Here is a 17,843-nt window from a genome sequence, read left to right as displayed (position 1 = left end):
ACACTACATTGGTTATGACTAATAATAAGATCAATTAGTCTTAATTAATTACTTTAATTACATTCATATTGTCTTTTATGAAGCTGTGTATAATACAAGTATTATAAATATAATACAATAATTAGAACACCAATTTGATTTAACTATAGATATACAAGTGCGTAGAAATTACGACAGTATATTAAAGAGAAAATAATTTTTATTATAATACATTTTATATTTATAAAGTTACACTATAATATCAGATACCGATTAGTTTAATATAATCACAGTAATACACTTATTGGTATCGTAAACTGTAATGTAGTGCACTTTCGAGTAACCACTGTTGGAGCAAAAATGTTTTAAACATGATTGACTATCACCTCACACATAGCCTGGCAGCTCCTGCTGCAAAGAGTATCGGAAAATATTATGATAAAGTCCACAGCTCACTTCACGCCATTTCTAAAATAAATTATAGGCTAACCTAACACTATAATTGTATTTATCTTGGCATTTGTTCTCTGCATACCTGGAAAATAAAAATAAAGTTAATGTTTACTCGCTTATAGGGTGAGGCAGAGACATCTCTACGATTTCGATTGTAGATAGTGATGTTAGAACATTGAGGATATATTGGATTAGTGTAAACCATAACTAACAAATTGTGTCAAAGAATATATAACAGTACAAGTACGGAAGTCTCACTCCTCAAATACAATTAAAGAAATAGGGACTCTTGCGGTCATACAATAAGGTGTAATTCAGATTGCACAGCGCTACTAACCAAAATTTTATTCACCTAGAAGTTGCCTCTCTTTCTATCGCATGACTCTTACCTCTTCTAACGTTGACATTAGAGTTGACTTCTTTACCTAAAACTGTACCTACCTAAGGCCATCTTATAAAAATAGCCCAGATTTTTCTATAATTTAAATATAATATAAATAAAATTTGAAAAAACAAAATTTTATGAACGATGCGGTACTCGAACCCACGACCTCCGGCGTTCCGTGCCGGTGCTCTAACCAACTGAGCTAACCGTTCGAGTAACGCCTCGTTATAAAATCCTGTTTGCTTTGTTCAATCAGCTTGTGGCTTCATCTACAGGATCTACTTTACAGTTAATAAACTGCTCAACCGCAATATTTGCATATTAGGAAATTGACTTGAGATGTCGCTCTTGTAAATCTAAACAATATGTTATGTTTTTAAAGTGGTAACCCTCACTTCTAGGATTAATACACAAATAAAATTCAACTCTCAGGTTGTGGCTTTCACACTTAGTATATAGAAAATAAATAGGTAGCTATTATGAATAGTAATTTCATTATAATAATAATCACTTTCAATTAGATTGTCTCAGCGTCTTTAGGAAACTTAAAAATTTTAATTTGGGTCGCAATGACCTTAATATACTCTGCTTTATGTATGTTTTTCCATTTTAAAATTCGGTCGTATCTGTGAAGTAGGTGACAACAAAGTACATGCGTGCGTCACTGATCGCTCGTGAGTCCCTACTGGCTGGCCTAGTTTGTAGAGGCCACCGCACATACTTACGATTACCTTACGATACCTACATGGGGAGTGGGAGAGGCGTGCTAGTGTATAGACAAATCAAGGGTTCGACATAGAAGAAATAGAAAACGAATATATTTTAATTGAAACAGATTTAGAAGCAATGCTTAGCATTAGCTCCTTAGTCCTTTGAACGGTTACTCATTTTCGGGCTGTCAATTGGTCTATTATTATTATTATTGTGTGTGTGGTGCGACTACGGGATACATAGAAAGGAGGATAGGCAGCAACATCCGTCCGAGAAGCCTCAACATCTACTGCGTGGCGATATGGCAAAAACCACCCAATATGACAACAGACACAGTAAAGCCTCTGCCGGGCCTCCAGTTCCAGGCGGTACCGCTCGTTGTGGCCACGATAGCAGCCACATAAGCAACGAGGCAGGGGATGCTAAGAATCCTCGGGTTCGGAAACGCTACCACCAACGAAGACCATTGGCCCTGGTAACATACTTACATACAGCGTCAAGGCACTGCGGACCGACGAGAAGTTGGACGAACTAGAGGAACCATTGATCAGACTACGATGGGATGTCAGATCTGTGGTCCGAAGACAGGGTGAGGACTCGATGATCCTAAATTCCGGACACCTTCTCTACTTCCGGGAGGGCACTCTCTTGTCAGTAACGTGCCTCGTACTCAGAATTACTTAACAGTATTTGCTGAAGATCATTCAGGTTTACACTCTGACACACTCAGACATGGAGGTGGAGGCCATGTGTGAGGACATCTCAACAGACATTCACACTCCTAAAACCCACTTCAACGTAGTTATGGGTAAACGATGTGTCGAGAATGGGGCAATTTGGTTATGGATATCGGAAAGCCCATTGCTAGATGCTGGCTAACTTCATGGAGAAGGAAGATCTGTATTTGATGAACTCCTTCTTCATGAAGCCAGAACAATGCAAATGGACTTGCATCAGCCTGGATGCTGCCACCAAAAATGAGATCAACTGTGATCAACTCAGTGAAAACTGGGAGTGATAGTAAGGGGCACATTGAATATCAATTCAAAACTGGAGCGGTCTTGACTGGTGAGGTCTACGCTCCGACCTGCACCCCTCCAGATCCAAAACCCGGAAAACTTTCAATTCTAATTGCAAAACCGCTTCGACTGCCTCTGCGTTTATGTGGACAATTACAATAACAGATTCGTGGCAGCTGTATAAACGGCAGGGTCTAAGTTCGTCAAGGCCAGACGTTTAAAGAGAACCAGAAAAATGTCGGACTCTACCCACAAATTGATGGATGTTCTTACAGACGCCAAATGGCCCTTCTGTCCCCGGACGATGCTTCCCAGTATAGGCAGCTGGTTGCAGGATGGCTTACAGAATGATAGTTTGGCCGCCGCATCATTTTGTATCAAAAAATTCGTAATATTCCTAACATTCGGCGTTAGTAATGAGGCAGAACAGACAAAACTGCAGGTATGGCAGTGTGAACATAACGGCCACTAAACGGCCCCTACCGGTTGGTGTGCCATTTCTGAATTTGGTGTGTGAGCACTTTTTTGACGAAAACAGTGCTAGTGTTACCGTATCTCTTTGTGTCATCAGACAATTATGGAAAAAGTGTATCAATACCACCTCAAATTCTGGAAGCTTTTAACCTAACCTAACCAGACCAGATTTATTTTATAATCCAGAATATTGCTGCTATTTCGTCTGAAAAGATCGCAGGTTATATAAAATGATCGCAAGAGGTATTCTGAGTGCAGAATACCAACAATGGAGGCAAACACTGAGTTATTTTATTTTCAAACCTATGATTGCATTATGTTAACTTAGATATTAGTTTTCCTTTTTGCCCCAGCCTATATCTTTACATACTGTATAATGTATTTACTACTTAAAGCATATAGGTTATTTTTATTACTAACCTTTAATTTTTTTTCAAGTATAAAATATTATTTTTAGTTACTTTATTTAAATGAGAACAGTAATATGTTCTAATATTATTTGATATTGATAATCTTTTTAAGTTCGTTCCTATAAACTAGTTTTGAAAAACAGGGGGATTTTACACATTACACGCGATATGATGATGAAAAACATTGGCAAGAAATTATCATAAAAAAGATTACCAGAGGTTAAATGTTAATGCTAAGGTACCACAACGGAGCCTAGTTCAGCGTTTCAGTGCAAAGGGAACATTTGCTATTGTAATGACAGGGCTACTGACTGGGTAGCCAGCACAATCATGATGCCACTCAGAATTTAGGGTTTCCAAGAATTCTGAGTGGCACTACCTTGTAATAGAGAGGGCGTTTCAATTACAATCAGGGTAACATCTTTCGCGTCCCGTATTTTCTTATTTAAAAAAAACTTACTGCACTTGAGCAAGAGATGGTGGAGTAATTCTGCTGGTTGGGGGTACTGGTGAATGTGTTGATCTGCATGTTCTGTGGGGGCGGGTGGGTCGCGAGGGGGGAGACAGGCGGCGCCATGCCGCTGGGACCGCCAGCAGTACTCGGGCTGCCGGTGGTGGAGAGGCGGGAGAAGGCGGCTAAAGCATCGGGGAAGTTTGGCGGAGTCGCTGGTGTGTTGCACGGTGTCATCAATTGCTGGAAATATAACAATCTACGTTAGTTTTATTACATCGAAAAGGAGAACAAACGAGATTATACTTGGGGCTTCTTGCAGCCGTATCGTTCATACGTGCTCCAGGCAAATTTTGTTCTTTTCCCCCTTCTAATCTTCAGTCTTCAATCTTTTTTAGATTATGGAGCAACGGGGTCTATCTCTGCCGTGAATCAGTAATGTATAAGCATTATTGTGTTTCGGTCTGAAGGGCGCCGTAGCTAGTGAAATTACTGGGCAAACGAGACTTAGCATCTTATGTCTGAAGCAGACAAGCGCAATTGTGGTGCCGATCAGAATTTTTGAGGTTTTCAAGAATCCTGAGCGTATCAATTACCATCTGATAAACATCCAGCTCGTCTCGTCCCTTATTGTCATAAAAAACGTTTTTTTTTATACAAGAGGGGCAAACGGGCAAGAGGTTCACGTGATGGGAAGAGGCAGCCGTCCATGGAAATCCTCAACACCAGAGGTCAAGAGATGCGTTGCCAGCCTTTAAGTAAGTATGCTCTAATCTTGAAGGTTCCTAATTCGTATCAGTTCGAAAAAACAGCAGCCGGTATTGGCAAAACGCGCGGTTGTAGAATGTCAGACGTCAACATGATGCGGTCGGAATTTCGCATTGTCACTTAATGTCCGGTGGTGAAATTTGGGAGCTGATCAATCAACCCGAGATCAATCTCCTCTGAGCACTGATATATGCCCCATATCTCTTTGCAGTACCAAACCATAAAGCTGATCAGAGATCACTCTGTTGTCAATGATTCAAGCTGCTCTTTGTTGTATGTGGTCAAATAGAAGAAGCTGGTAGTGGCAAGCGTCCACCCCGAACAGTACTCCATGTGAGGCCGAATTGAGCGCCTTATATAGTTGTTGTGAAGTACCTACTGCCTCGCCTTACCGAGTACACAAAGCTTTTTAGAAGCCAATTTGACTTTTTTTTATGACAATAAGTGACGAGAAGAGCAGGACGTTCAGCTGATGGTAATTGACACGCCCTGCCCATAACGATGTAGTGCCGCTCAGGATTTTTGAAAAAACCAAAATTTCTGAGCGGCACTACAACTGTGCTCGTCATCTTGAGACAAAAGATAAGTCTCATGCCCAGTAATTTCACTAGCTACGGCGCAGACCGAAACACAGTAATACTTACACATTACTGCTTTATGGAAGAAATAGGCGCCGTTGTGGTATCCATAATCTAGCCGGCATCCTGTGCAGAGGAGCCTCCCACTGGTATAAAGACCTTCTCTTCCAAGTGACTACAGAGCTGAACATCAGTCTATATAACGCTATTCAGCAATTTCCTGCATCTGTGTTTAGGCCAAACTAGGTACTATTTAGTTCATCATCAGTTTCCAGATTAATTAAAACACGAGCACAGAATAAATTACTAAATTACCTGTGGATAATGCTGTGCTGCAATGCCGTTGGCAGATGGTATTGCAACTTCTTGGAAGAAAATTGAAAGAGCAGTCTGTGAACATGAGAACAACATAATATATTTAAAACAACTGATTATATATGTATTTGTATTAATAATGCAACTCAAATATGAAAAAGAACTAAAGAATGAAAACAAGAATCAATTCATCTGTGTTGCAGTTAAATTATAAATGCTTAGTAGGTTTATCAGATCAGACCAACTGTCAGACTGTCAGAGATAATAATAATATTGACACACTTTTTACACATAATCATACATAAATACATATAAACATCCATGACTCGGAAACAAACATCCATATTCATCATATAAATGCTTGCACCTACCGGGTTTCGAACCCGGGACCTCTAGCTTAGTAGGTAGGATATATTACAAGTATCACAAAAATGTAAAAAAAAATATTATAAATAAATGATTAATATTTATTCTGTATTTGTTTATTATATCTCAACTTTTTTTGGTAGATTTTGTACATTTCTTACATTTTGTTAGATTATAGAACTATTGCTTTTCTAATTTGTAGTATAATATAAGTATAAGTAAGTGTATGTAATTGCCAATGGTAAATCTAAAAAAATAAGTAAGTCTACTAAATATTTATGTTAATTAAGTTACACTGCTATCACAGTAGCATTATCTTGAGTAGGCAAAGGTGTCCCTTAAACCTATAATTTAAAAAAAAACTACATCTTTGTCTAGGACAGGGAGTATGATGTTACATCTCACTAACCTAAATGCTAACTTCACCTGCATGTGCGTAATGATACAGAGAGAAACAAGTGCTGCTTACAAATAAGGTGTTGGAGACCCAAACAAATGGTGACATTCAGTCTAGGATCTAAACCAGAGGTTCCAAGAATCTTTTTCTCATAGACCACTTTCAAAATTTAGCTGGTTCTAGTAGAAATGTAGCTACAGACCCCTTGCTTATTCACAAAACTCATCAAAAAATGTGAAGATTAGATCTAACTATTAAAATTTGTGTTGCATCTGAGTTCCAGCCATGAGTTAATAGTTTTCTAATATTCTGTGAACCAACATCAGTTTGAAATACCATCTAGATAGACAAAATGATGAAGAACATCAGTACCTTAACATGCCAAGTTGAAAAGTTTTGATATATACTCTAATGTAACGGAGACAGTACTGGGAGATGTCTCAGGGACAAAAACATTAGTAACAGACACCATTTAAGATTAGTAATCAGAACAATTACCCACCACTGGAGCCAATTAAACTAAAACAGCAACTGCATACTATAGGGACAAACAAATCCCAGATGAATGTGCCTCCCGGATGAAAGGCAAGGGCACCTTTGCACCACCATCAATAATGATACCATTAATATCACTAGTCATCACTACAGATATGCTTTTGTATGACAACTAATTGCAAATAGAAGTATAAATTTAATAATTCTCATTGAGTTTAGAATTGTAGGTATAATTTCCCTTTTAAAGATAAAGAGCTTAATAGTGGTCAAAGTAAATTTATCCAGGAATAACATGATTGTTTCATAATTGTACAAACCTAGTAATTGAGGTTGTGCCAAATTTTGAAATACAAAGCTATATAAATAATCATAGTTAACTCAATAGTTTTACTTACATAGCTTTTATGCAAAGTTATATTTCACCTGTAACATTTACATACATACCTATCTTGTCAAAAAATTTTACTATTGTTAACATTTTCGGTCATGGCTAATGGTTAAAACACTGTGCACTGAATAGTATACAAGTGAATCAAATTAATATTATTCTTGTTTGTGCTTTATAATGTACTCCAAACAAATTTAAATATTGAAATTGTGGAAATAATTTTCTGATATTTTTATTTTGATGGTAAAATCATAATAATATTAGTACTTATTAATATTATAAATAACCTATAAAACTATCTGCCCGAACATGAATACATAAACGATGGGAATGATTAAAACATTTATATATTATAAGTTGCATATTCTGCATTCAGGTAAATAAAAACATTATGATAACGTAAACAACTACTAAATTTGTATATTTTCCTTTTTTATCAATGAGTACACATCTTGTTGTAGATAATATGGTCAAGGTGATTGATAATTATTTGTACAATATTACGTTTAATGCAATAATCAATAAAAACATCTGTTATTTTACTGTTAGAACTAATAAAATCAAAAAAATACTCAAAATTTGAAGGTAAATAAAAACAAGCATCCATTTGCCATTGCTAGTAAAGTTTGTTTACATTATTATATTTTCTCATTTACCTCAAACTGCCAGTGAGCAGCCTGCAATAATTGTTTAGCTTGTTCTCGAGCACAACCAGCCGCTAACACAAATTGATTTATCATTACTTGCTCGCGTAATGAATCCATGGCTTTCTAATGTGCAAAATTTACTATAATTCTGTGTTGAAAATGATGAAATACTCCAAATCTGCAAACGCCAAGTAGTAGACACAGTAGGTACAACAAGAATGTTTATACTTTATTCTTCAGTGAATTAATTGTAATTGAACGTATTATCTGAGAAAGAGATACAAATATTTATTTTACCAAATGTGTAAAAGAGACAACGAGATGGAGAGCAGAGTTGTAACTCAGACCCTTTATGATCATGCTATATGTTTTTAGTTTTACATAATATTTTCCATCTACCTATCTATTTATAGATTTCAGAGAGAATTTTTAGTCTGCGCTGGCCTTGCTCAGGACAACAGACAATAATTGTAGGTATACAATCTATACAGTTATAGACAATAGTCTGTGGTTTTGTTTGGTTAAGGGTATGTTCCGATATGTACTGCGAGCACTGCACAGTGTTATCACTGTAGAAAAATTCGTTCCGTTATGCGGTATACATTATACTGCGGCAGTACCCTAGGGAAATATATGACGTCATAAATCGCCACCATATTCTACTGTGAGCACTGGCGTTTTCGATGTAATGTAGTCGCAGTACTTTGATCACGTGATCAGTTAAAAACACTCGAGTGCCTAAATTATTAATTAAAATATTTTTAATTTGACAGTATTTCAACAAAAGTATTTTTTAATGAAACTTTAATACACTCATTTGAATGCTGCGTCAAAAATGCGGCTGACAGTTTACGTGATTGTGTTCTGTTTTAAATAGTAACCAGTATAACTGGCTATAAAGGAGCGGTTTCACAGTATACTAAATTAAATTGACGTTAACTGTACAGTGGTTGCAGTACATATCGGAACATACACTAACTTTGAGCGGTAGTTCCCTCCATAAACGAAGCCTTTGTTGAACTCACCTTCCTAAAGTGTAGAGGTCCAGTTAAATATTTAAAATAATTAATAACGTGATAATTTGGATCATGATTGACAAAGTTTATAAAATGGAGGTCTAACCAAGGCCCACCGACTAACCTACATCAACAATTTTTTTGCCCATAATCGTAACCGGGGCTTTTGTTGTAATCAAGTATATTGAAAATAATTTAAATATTATTCTTTTCTTGTATTTATTTTGGTTTGAGCTGATGATCTTGTTACCAATGCTCTAAAGTCTAAATAAATAATACTAACTAAATCAAGTAGTGTGTTCACCTTCTATCTACGCTAAATCATGATTGACAATTGACATTTGACACTTCACGGTTTACGCCCGTGCCCCCGCTATTTCCCTGTCTGTTTTGGGTTGTTTCATGTTTGTGATTTGTATTGAATAAGTTGATATTTATAATTATATATAAAAAAATGAGCGTTTTGGTTGCTTCGGACGAACCTTTGAAGAAAAAGCGATGTATACGTTATCCAGAACCCAATGGTTATATATTATTTTATTCAGTGGTCTCAACTATTGAGTTGTATAGGTTATCCTTAGAAAATACTCATATGTTTATTTTTGTTTACAGAGAAGAGCCCGCATAAAAATAGCTCGAATTATGTTGGAAAATTGAATGGAATCTCTAAACCTAAATTTCGTTTAAAAAATGCGGGAAAATTTGCTTCATTATCACAAGATTGTGGTGGAAGATTGCCACTTGTTCTAACAGACATTCAAAACTTACTTTTGCATTCTTTTTTGGGAAATCAAAATCATACTCATCCAGCCAGATGGTATCATTTTGATAATAGCAGTCATATAAGTCAAACAATGTGCATTATTTTTGAAGGCATTTCTATAAATCATTGGAAAACATTTAAAGAAAAGTCAAAGTTTGATAAGCTGTTTAATAATTGTGTTGAAATATTTACACCAGCGATATATAATGGATCCTTAGTTAAGGATTTAGCTTTAGTACCCCTTTCTCAAACAGAGAAGGAAACATTAATACAGAAATATGGTGATATGAACTCAGCAATGGATGTGAGAAAAGATATAATGATGAAAGGTGAATTTCTTACCAATGGAGAAGATACATCAATGAATAAAACAAACCCTGAATTAAATATAAATGATAATTTTCCTAGAACAAAGTTAATTTTATCATCATATCAACTTATTGAAGAAAATTTCCCTGTTCCACTAAAAGGAAAATTCAAAAAAATGTATGCAGATTATGTATTATCTAAGAATAAGTATGAAGCAGTAACTCCCAAATCTCCAATGTTTGGACTAGATTGTGAAATGTGTATAACAAAAGCTGGCTCAGAGCTTACAAGGGTGTCTGTCGTAAATGAAAACTACGAAGTTGTCTATGAGTCATTTGTTAAACCATACAATAATATAACAGACTACTTAACTAGATTCTCAGGAATAACAGAATCATCTTTGTCAAATGTGACAAAAAGGCTCGAGGATGTTCAAAATGATCTTAGAGAGTTATTACCCCCTGATGCAATTTTAATAGGACAATCATTGAACTTTGATTTACATGCCTTAAAAATGATGCATCCTTATGTCATAGACACTAGTTGCATATACAACTTTTCGGGTGATAGAGGCAGGAAAACAAAGCTCAAAATATTAGCCAAAGAATTTCTCAATGAAGATATTCAAACTGGCAAGTCAGGACATTGTTCTGCCGAGGATGCATTGACAGCCTTAAAACTTGTACAGTTAAAATTAAGTAAATGTATAGAGTTTGGTGACTCGGTGCAGAAAAGAAGACAATGCTTTAAAGAAAGATTGATTGAACAAGCGTCAAAACCAGAGTACGGTATGTCAATATTCAATCATATAATTGAGCAAGAAAAAACCGCATTGGTTGTCGGCTGTGATAATATAACAGGCGACTATCACTCATATCTATCTCAAGCAAAGAATAGTTTGAGCAATCATTTAAAAAAAAAGAAATTAAAAAAGGTGAAGTTATCTACAGTAGACACTGTGGAGGAAGTTATATCAACAGTGACTGATACGGTCAATGATTACAATTTCATAATGGCTCATTTAAAAATAGATGACAGTGAACATGATGATGTATCACAGAAAATATCTGAAGTTGATCGACAGATAGAACACATCTGGGAGAGTCTTAATGATGCCGCTCTGTGTGTTGTCATTTTCGGTGGGACCACAGAAGACAATGGTGTAGCTATGATTAATATTAAACATAATAAGTGTAAATAAATATTTAACTATAACAATGTTGTTAAATTATCTATATATACTAGTGGACCCAACAGACATTGTCCTGTACACACATCTTAAATTTGAAAAATCGGTCCAGCCGTTAGGAGGAGTTCATTAACATACACATGCTCTACCAGAGTCGGAGAATCCCTCCCCGAGCACTCTAGCTCGGGCTGCCCTTCGTATTCTGGGGAGGGCACAGTACCGCGCATGACCAAGGACAAACGAGGCAGTAACACCACGGCACCCGCTCCACACTCAACGTGGACTTTTGCAATATCAGGGGAATTCACTCCAACTTAAACGCCGTCCACCACCACCTTGAGACGGCGAAGCCGGCCTTGTGTTTCCTTACGGAGACGCAGATATATCGACCTAGCGATACGTCATATTTAACGTACCCCGGGTACAAAATTGAGCACAATTTTTTGCCTCATGCCGGGGTATGTGTGTACGTTAGGGAGGATATCTGCTGTCGCCGTCTCGGCAATTTTGAGGGTAGGGACCTGCCTACTCTCTGGCTCCGCGTAGATTTAGAGGACCGCGTCCGCATCTATGCGTGTGTCTACAGGTCCCATAGTGGTAACGCAGAAACCGATCATCTCATGGGCTGCGTTCAAGCGGCAATTGACGACGTGCTTGCACAGATCCCCTCCGCTGAAATCGTAGTCTTGGGTGATTTCAACGGGCACAATGCCGAATGGCTTGGATCACGTACCACAGACTACGCAGGGCGATCTGTGCATAATTTTGCATTGGCGTACGATCTGTCCCAATTGGTTGAGTCGCCAACGCGGCTTCCGGATGTGGATAGCCACATGCCGTCCTTATTAGATCTTCTGCTGACTACACATCCCGATGGTTACCAGGTCATTGTCGACGCCCCTCTCGGAACGTCCGACCATTGCCTGGTCAGGAGTGTAGTGCCTATACGACGCCAACGTCGCAGACCACCAGCGACCCGCCGCGTTTGGCACTACAAGTCAGCAGATTGGGATAGGATGCGTTCCTTTTTTGCATCCTACCCTTGGAGCAGGGTTTGTTTCCCTTCGGATGATCCTAGTGCCTGCGCCGTTGCAGTAGCCGATGTGATACTACAGGGCATGGATATTTTTATACCAAGCTCTGTAGTACCGATCGGTGGCAGATCACAGCCCTGGTTCGATGCGTCAGTTAAAGCAGCATCTGACTGCAAAAAACAGGCGTATCGAACTTGGGTTGCGGCGCTGGGCACAAAGTATTCGAACTGCATAGTTCTAAAGAGGAAATATAACCGTGCTTCCAGATTTTTTAAGCGGCAAATCGCCCGTGCAAAGTCAAAGCACGTCGTCAAAATCGGCGAGCAGCTTTCCAGTTACCCGACCGGAACACGCAAGTTCTGGTCGTTGTCGAAAGCTGCTCTCGGTAACTTCAGCCAGCAGTCCATGCCGCCGTTGTACATGAGGAATGACACCCTGGCCCATACGGCAAAGAGAAAGCTGATCTCCTGTGCGCTCTTTTCGCCTCCAACTCGACTCTTGACGACAACGGAAAAACACCGCCGACCATCCCGCGGTGTCAGAGCTCTATGCCTGAAGTACAGTTCAGACAGAAAACTGTTAGGCGAGCTCTGTTTTCGTTGGACGTCAGGAAGTCGAGCGGGCCGGATGGCATTTCTCCAATCGTGCTTAGAACGTGTGCCCCTGAGTTGACGCCGGTGTTAACGCGTTTATTCCGGCACTCTTATTCCAAAGGCGTAGTCCCTGACTCATGGAAGTCAGCCCTTGTCCATCCGATCCAAAAAAAAGGAGACAGTTCGGATCCGGCAAACTACAGGCCTATTGTTATTACCTCCCTGCTCTCCGAAATCATGGAGAGCATAATTAGCCGTCAGCTCTTGGTATACCTAGAGGGTCACCAGTTGATCAACGTCCGACAATACGGGTTTCGCCATGGTCGGTCGGCAGGTGATCTTCTGGTATACCTAACACATAGATGGGCTGCGGCTTTTGAAAGCAAGGGGGAAGGCCTGGCAGTTAGCCTGGATATAGCGAAGGCCTTTGATCGTGTATGGCATAAGGCACTCCTCTCTAAACTTCCATCATTTGGGCTTCCCGAGAGCTTGTGCAAGTGGACCTCCAGCTTCCTCACTGGGCGCAGCATACAGGTCGTTGTCGACGGACATTGCTCGAACCCGAAGCCCGTGAATGCTGGAGTGCCCCAAGGCTGTGTGCTATCTCCTACACCGTTTCTTCTGCATATCAATGATATGTTGGACACCTCCAACATTCATTGCTATGCAGATGACAGCACTGGTGATGCCGTATACACGGGCCATGCACGTCTCTCTCGGGAAATCGTCCACCAGTGCCGGGAGAAACTTGTGTCTTCTATCGAGTCCTCTCTTGAGAAGGTCGCGGAATGGGGTAAATTTAACCTTGTCCAATTTAACCCCCAGAAGACTCAAGTTTGCGCGTTTACCACTAAAAAAAACCCCATTTGTCGCATCACCGCTCTTCGACAACACTTCCCCAAAAGCCTCGCCTAGTATCGGAATACTGGGTCTCGAAATCTCGAGCGATTGCCAATTCCGTGGCCATCTGGAGGGCAAAGCCAAATTGGCTTCAAAGAAACTGGGCGTCATTAATAGAGCGCGGCAATACTTCAAGCCGGCCCACATTCTAGCGCTGTACAAAGCGCAGGTCCGGCCACACATGGAGTATTGCTGTCATCTCTGGTCTGGCGCACCCCAGTATCAGCTCGATCCATTTGACCGCGTACAACGCAGAGCAGCGCGAATTGTCGGGGACCCAGTACTCTGTGAACGGCTGGATCACTTGGCGTTGCGTAGAGACGTCGCTTCATTGTGTGTCTTCTACCGCATTTATCACGGGGAGTGTTCCGAAGAGCTGTTTTACCTAATTCCTGCCGCCGAATTCCACCTTCGCACGACACGCCACAAGTTAGGATATCATCCTCACCATCTGGATGTGTGGCGGTCCTCCACAGTGCGGTTTACAAGGAGCTTTCTTCCACGTACTACAAAGCTGTGGAATGAACTTCCTTGTGCGGTGTTTCCGGGACGTTGCGACATGGGTACCTTCAAAAAAAGCGCGTACACCTTCCTTAAAGGCCGGCAACGCTCCTGTGATTCCTCTGGTGTTGCAAGAGAGTATGGGCGGCGGTGATCACTTAACAACAGGTGACCCGTACGCTCGTTTGTCCTCCTATTCCATAAAAAAGAAAAAAAAAAACATGAGCATGAGAATTATATTATATGAACGGAATTGAGGATCTAAACCAATCTCAAATTCACTGAAACAAACAAAAAAATCATCAAAATCGGTCCAGCCGTTTAGGAGGTAGTTTAATTATGAATCTAAACCATTCTCGAATCCACCTGAAGACACACACCAATCTCAAATTCACTGGAACACACAAAAATATCATCAAATTCGGTCCAGCCGTTTAGGAGGTAGTTCAATTGTGAATCTAAACCATCCTCGAATCCCCTTGAACTCACACAAAAAATTTCATCAAAATCGGTCCAGCCGTCTAGGAGGAGTTCAGTGACATACACACGCACACAAGAAATATATATATAAAGATAAAAGAGATTTCCATGTATATAGTCACTCATCACAATATCTCTGGAACCATAAGCCGTAGAGACTTGAAATTTGGTAGGAATATCCCTTTCGCCCAGTAGAGGTCAGCTAAGAACGGATTTAACGAAATTCCACCTGCATTTTTTTTTATTATGAACAGAACAACGTCTGTCGGGTCAGCTAGTTATAAATAAATTATTCAAGCTTTTAATTGGAGTAAACTTAGAATAATAAATTCCTTGTACCATAGACTTAAAGTATCTAGTATACTAAAATATATACTTAAGTATTATATAGATTTATACATATAGAGCCCAGAATACAGATGAGGTAGATATACAAAGTGTATGAGAGAAGAACATCTGTGACAGAATTACAGAAAGATAGAAAACAAGATAAGCAGTGGTAGTAGTAACAATTATAATTCCATAACTATGGACAATAGTACACTACTATCATACACAGATTAAACGATAATTTCCATAATGTCGCAAAATTTTAAAATTATATTAATAGCAAAGAATATGTAATAATCCAATAACATTTACAGGTGTTTTTAGCATTCAGCGCCATCTATTGTCTCATTTCTTTCTTAGGAACAACCTAGAACTTACGTTAGGGAATAACAATGGTTACTTGAAACACACTACTCTGTAGTCTGTAGATTGATATCAATCGTCAGCTTTTAAATCGTGGTAGGTACAATGTGATTTGTTTCGATTATTGGAATATTTCATAAAGATTTTTTAATTTTTATTGTATTATTGCTATTTTCCTTATCGGTACTATAATTTTGATCCATGCACGAAAATTTTACGGCCCTGGGTGCGATAGCTGCCCGGCCTGATGTTGTGAACCCTGAAGACAAGTCCATAATCAGTTTACCACACTTGGCATTAGCTTCTTACCCCCTTATTCAAAATAGTCTACTAACTTAAAGCATTGCTAATTCGCACTCGGTCTTCTTCTATTGACCTAAGTCAGAATGAGAAAAAACACTCCTTAGCGGCTGCAAAGTTAGCGGACCATTATGAATAAGGGGGTTAGTATTTTGAATACTTAACCACTAGCTAATACACATATTGACAAATAGAAATTGGACATGCATTAAGGGGCTATCAGGTTATCTATACTCTATACTATTGTATAGATATACTATTGTATAGATATACTATTGTATATTCAAAGTCTATCTATGGTATGTACTGTTTTCAGAGTTGTTTCGGTTATTTTTATTATGGTGCTCCCACACTGTTGTAAATCGTTCACAAACAGTCAAACATTTAAAAACATGATATCAATGACATCATCAAAGAGAATGTATGCACTACGTTTAGGCATCATGACGCGGCGCGAAGCACGCTAGAACGGGCCCCGCACCCTCCGCATACCCCGCTGTCGCCTGGATACAATAATATGTTGACAAACAAATGTTTTATTCGTTAACTTTGGTCTCCTAACATTAACTTTCTATAAATTGTCTGTATTCCTTCAAATCGATTTGATTCCCTAATTCAAGTTCAAAAAAGTGCATTTTGATTTGAAAGATATATTTAGTATCTACATACACAACATGGAGTAAAGCTAAATCCTTAGATTAAGGATTGGTCTCCGCTGCGCTCCAACTAGATACGCAGGCGTAGTTGCAAAGTGCGGCAACTAATACTAAGCACAAGTGGGCTTACTCGAGCCACGGAGCCAGTCTCGAACAATGTGTGACGTTGACGTGCCACTTGTTCTGTTAAACTTTGCTAATAATGGAAACTAAAATGCCGGGTTGCGTAGTAAAACTTTTTAAAAATAATAAGAAAGACACTGGGATCACATATCATCAGTAAGTATTTTGTATTTTATTAATTTCAATGTAAAATAACACGAAGCGTATGTTACAAAATTTGAAAGATGCCATTGAGTGTCAAGATACCACGCACACAAGCATCTAATAGTTGCCGTAATAAAAAAGTTATTGTTCTTAGGTAGTGCGGTACCTAGTTGGAGGGCAGTGGAGACCAATCCTTCATCAAACGCTAAATACTATTTGATTACATCTTAGCTGTCCATTACATTCGTGAAATAAACACAGGAGTGTGATTATTACGATTTTTAGTTAATGTACCTCGTTATGTACTAATTTCAAATAGGTAAAACCTGCATACTCTATGGTTATTAATTGGAAAGTGAAAATATCCGCCCATGGATATGTGTAACATCTGTTGCCTGCCTATATGTGGGAATGTGTACAGGACGCCATCTACATGGGTCCCACATACACCGCAGCATCTGTCGCGGGGTATTTGTGTGCAGTCAATATTTGTGTATCGATTCGAAGGCGTCGTAGCTAATAATTACCGAGACATCTCATCTTATGCATCAAAAACAAGCACAATCGCGATGCTGCTCATAAATTCAAATTCAAATTCAAATATTTTTATTCAAAATAGGATTTATAATCACTTATTGAACGTCAAAATCTACCACCCATTCAAAAGAGACTGCCTCAGACCTGAGAAGAATGGGCGCAAGAAACTCAGCGGGCTTTTTTTTTTTATATAAAATGTGGATTACAATGTAATATCGTACAATAAACATTAATAATTACAGAGCCTGAGGGTGTTCGCTTTAATCCCAGTCCGTGGTGTCATTAAGAAAATCGTTTATGCTATAATAACCTTTCCCACACAAACGTTTTTTAACAATTCTTTTAAATTTCGAAACACATTTGTTTTGTACATTTTCTGGGATCATATTGTAGAAGCATGTACATCGCCCAACAAAAGACTTACTAACTCGACCCAACCGAGTAGTAGGCATAACAAGTTTATGTTTGTTCCTCGTGTTAACATTATGAATGTCACAGTTTCTAGAAAATTCCTCAATGTGCTTATGAACATACAAAACATTATCAAAAATGTATTGAGAAGCAACAGTCAAAATGTTTATTTCTTTAAATTTTTCTCTTAATGATTCTTTAGGACCTAGGTTATAAATCGCGCGAATAGCCCTCTTCTGCAGCACAAAGATAGTATTAATATCGGCCGCACTGCCCCATAACAATATACCATAGGACATAATACTATGAAAATAACTAAAGTATACTAATCTCGCCGTATCTATGTCAGTTAACCGTC

The 17,843-nt window shown here is 38.7% G+C and overlaps 2 protein-coding genes across 2 annotated transcripts; one reads left to right on the top strand and one right to left on the bottom strand.

Annotated features, from left to right (window-relative positions):
• Positions 1 to 181: 181 nt before the first annotated feature.
• Positions 182 to 8,103, bottom strand: LOC126965144 (UBA-like domain-containing protein 2). Its single transcript, XM_050808611.1, has 4 exons — positions 7,846 to 8,103; positions 5,544 to 5,618; positions 3,892 to 4,125; positions 182 to 514 (listed from the first exon to the last, which is right to left on the bottom strand). The coding sequence occupies exons 1-4, from the start codon at positions 7,951 to 7,953 to the stop codon at positions 488 to 490; spliced, it is 444 nt and encodes a 147-aa protein (XP_050664568.1). The 5' UTR covers positions 7,954 to 8,103; the 3' UTR covers positions 182 to 487.
• A 1,110-nt stretch (positions 8,104 to 9,213) lies between these two features.
• On the top strand, positions 9,214 to 11,142 carry LOC126965008 (RNA exonuclease 5). The gene is made up of 2 exons (XM_050808413.1): positions 9,214 to 9,376; positions 9,465 to 11,142. The coding sequence occupies exons 1-2, from the start codon at positions 9,307 to 9,309 to the stop codon at positions 11,123 to 11,125; spliced, it is 1,731 nt and encodes a 576-aa protein (XP_050664370.1). The 5' UTR covers positions 9,214 to 9,306; the 3' UTR covers positions 11,126 to 11,142.
• The last annotated feature ends 6,701 nt before the right edge of the window (positions 11,143 to 17,843 follow it).

This window comes from Leptidea sinapis, chromosome 6 (assembly GCF_905404315.1).
Source record: "Leptidea sinapis chromosome 6, ilLepSina1.1, whole genome shotgun sequence".
Classification (NCBI taxonomy): domain Eukaryota; kingdom Metazoa; phylum Arthropoda; class Insecta; order Lepidoptera; family Pieridae; genus Leptidea; species Leptidea sinapis.
Note: the sequence above shows the minus strand (reverse complement) of the source record. Positions and strands in the feature narration are given on the sequence as shown.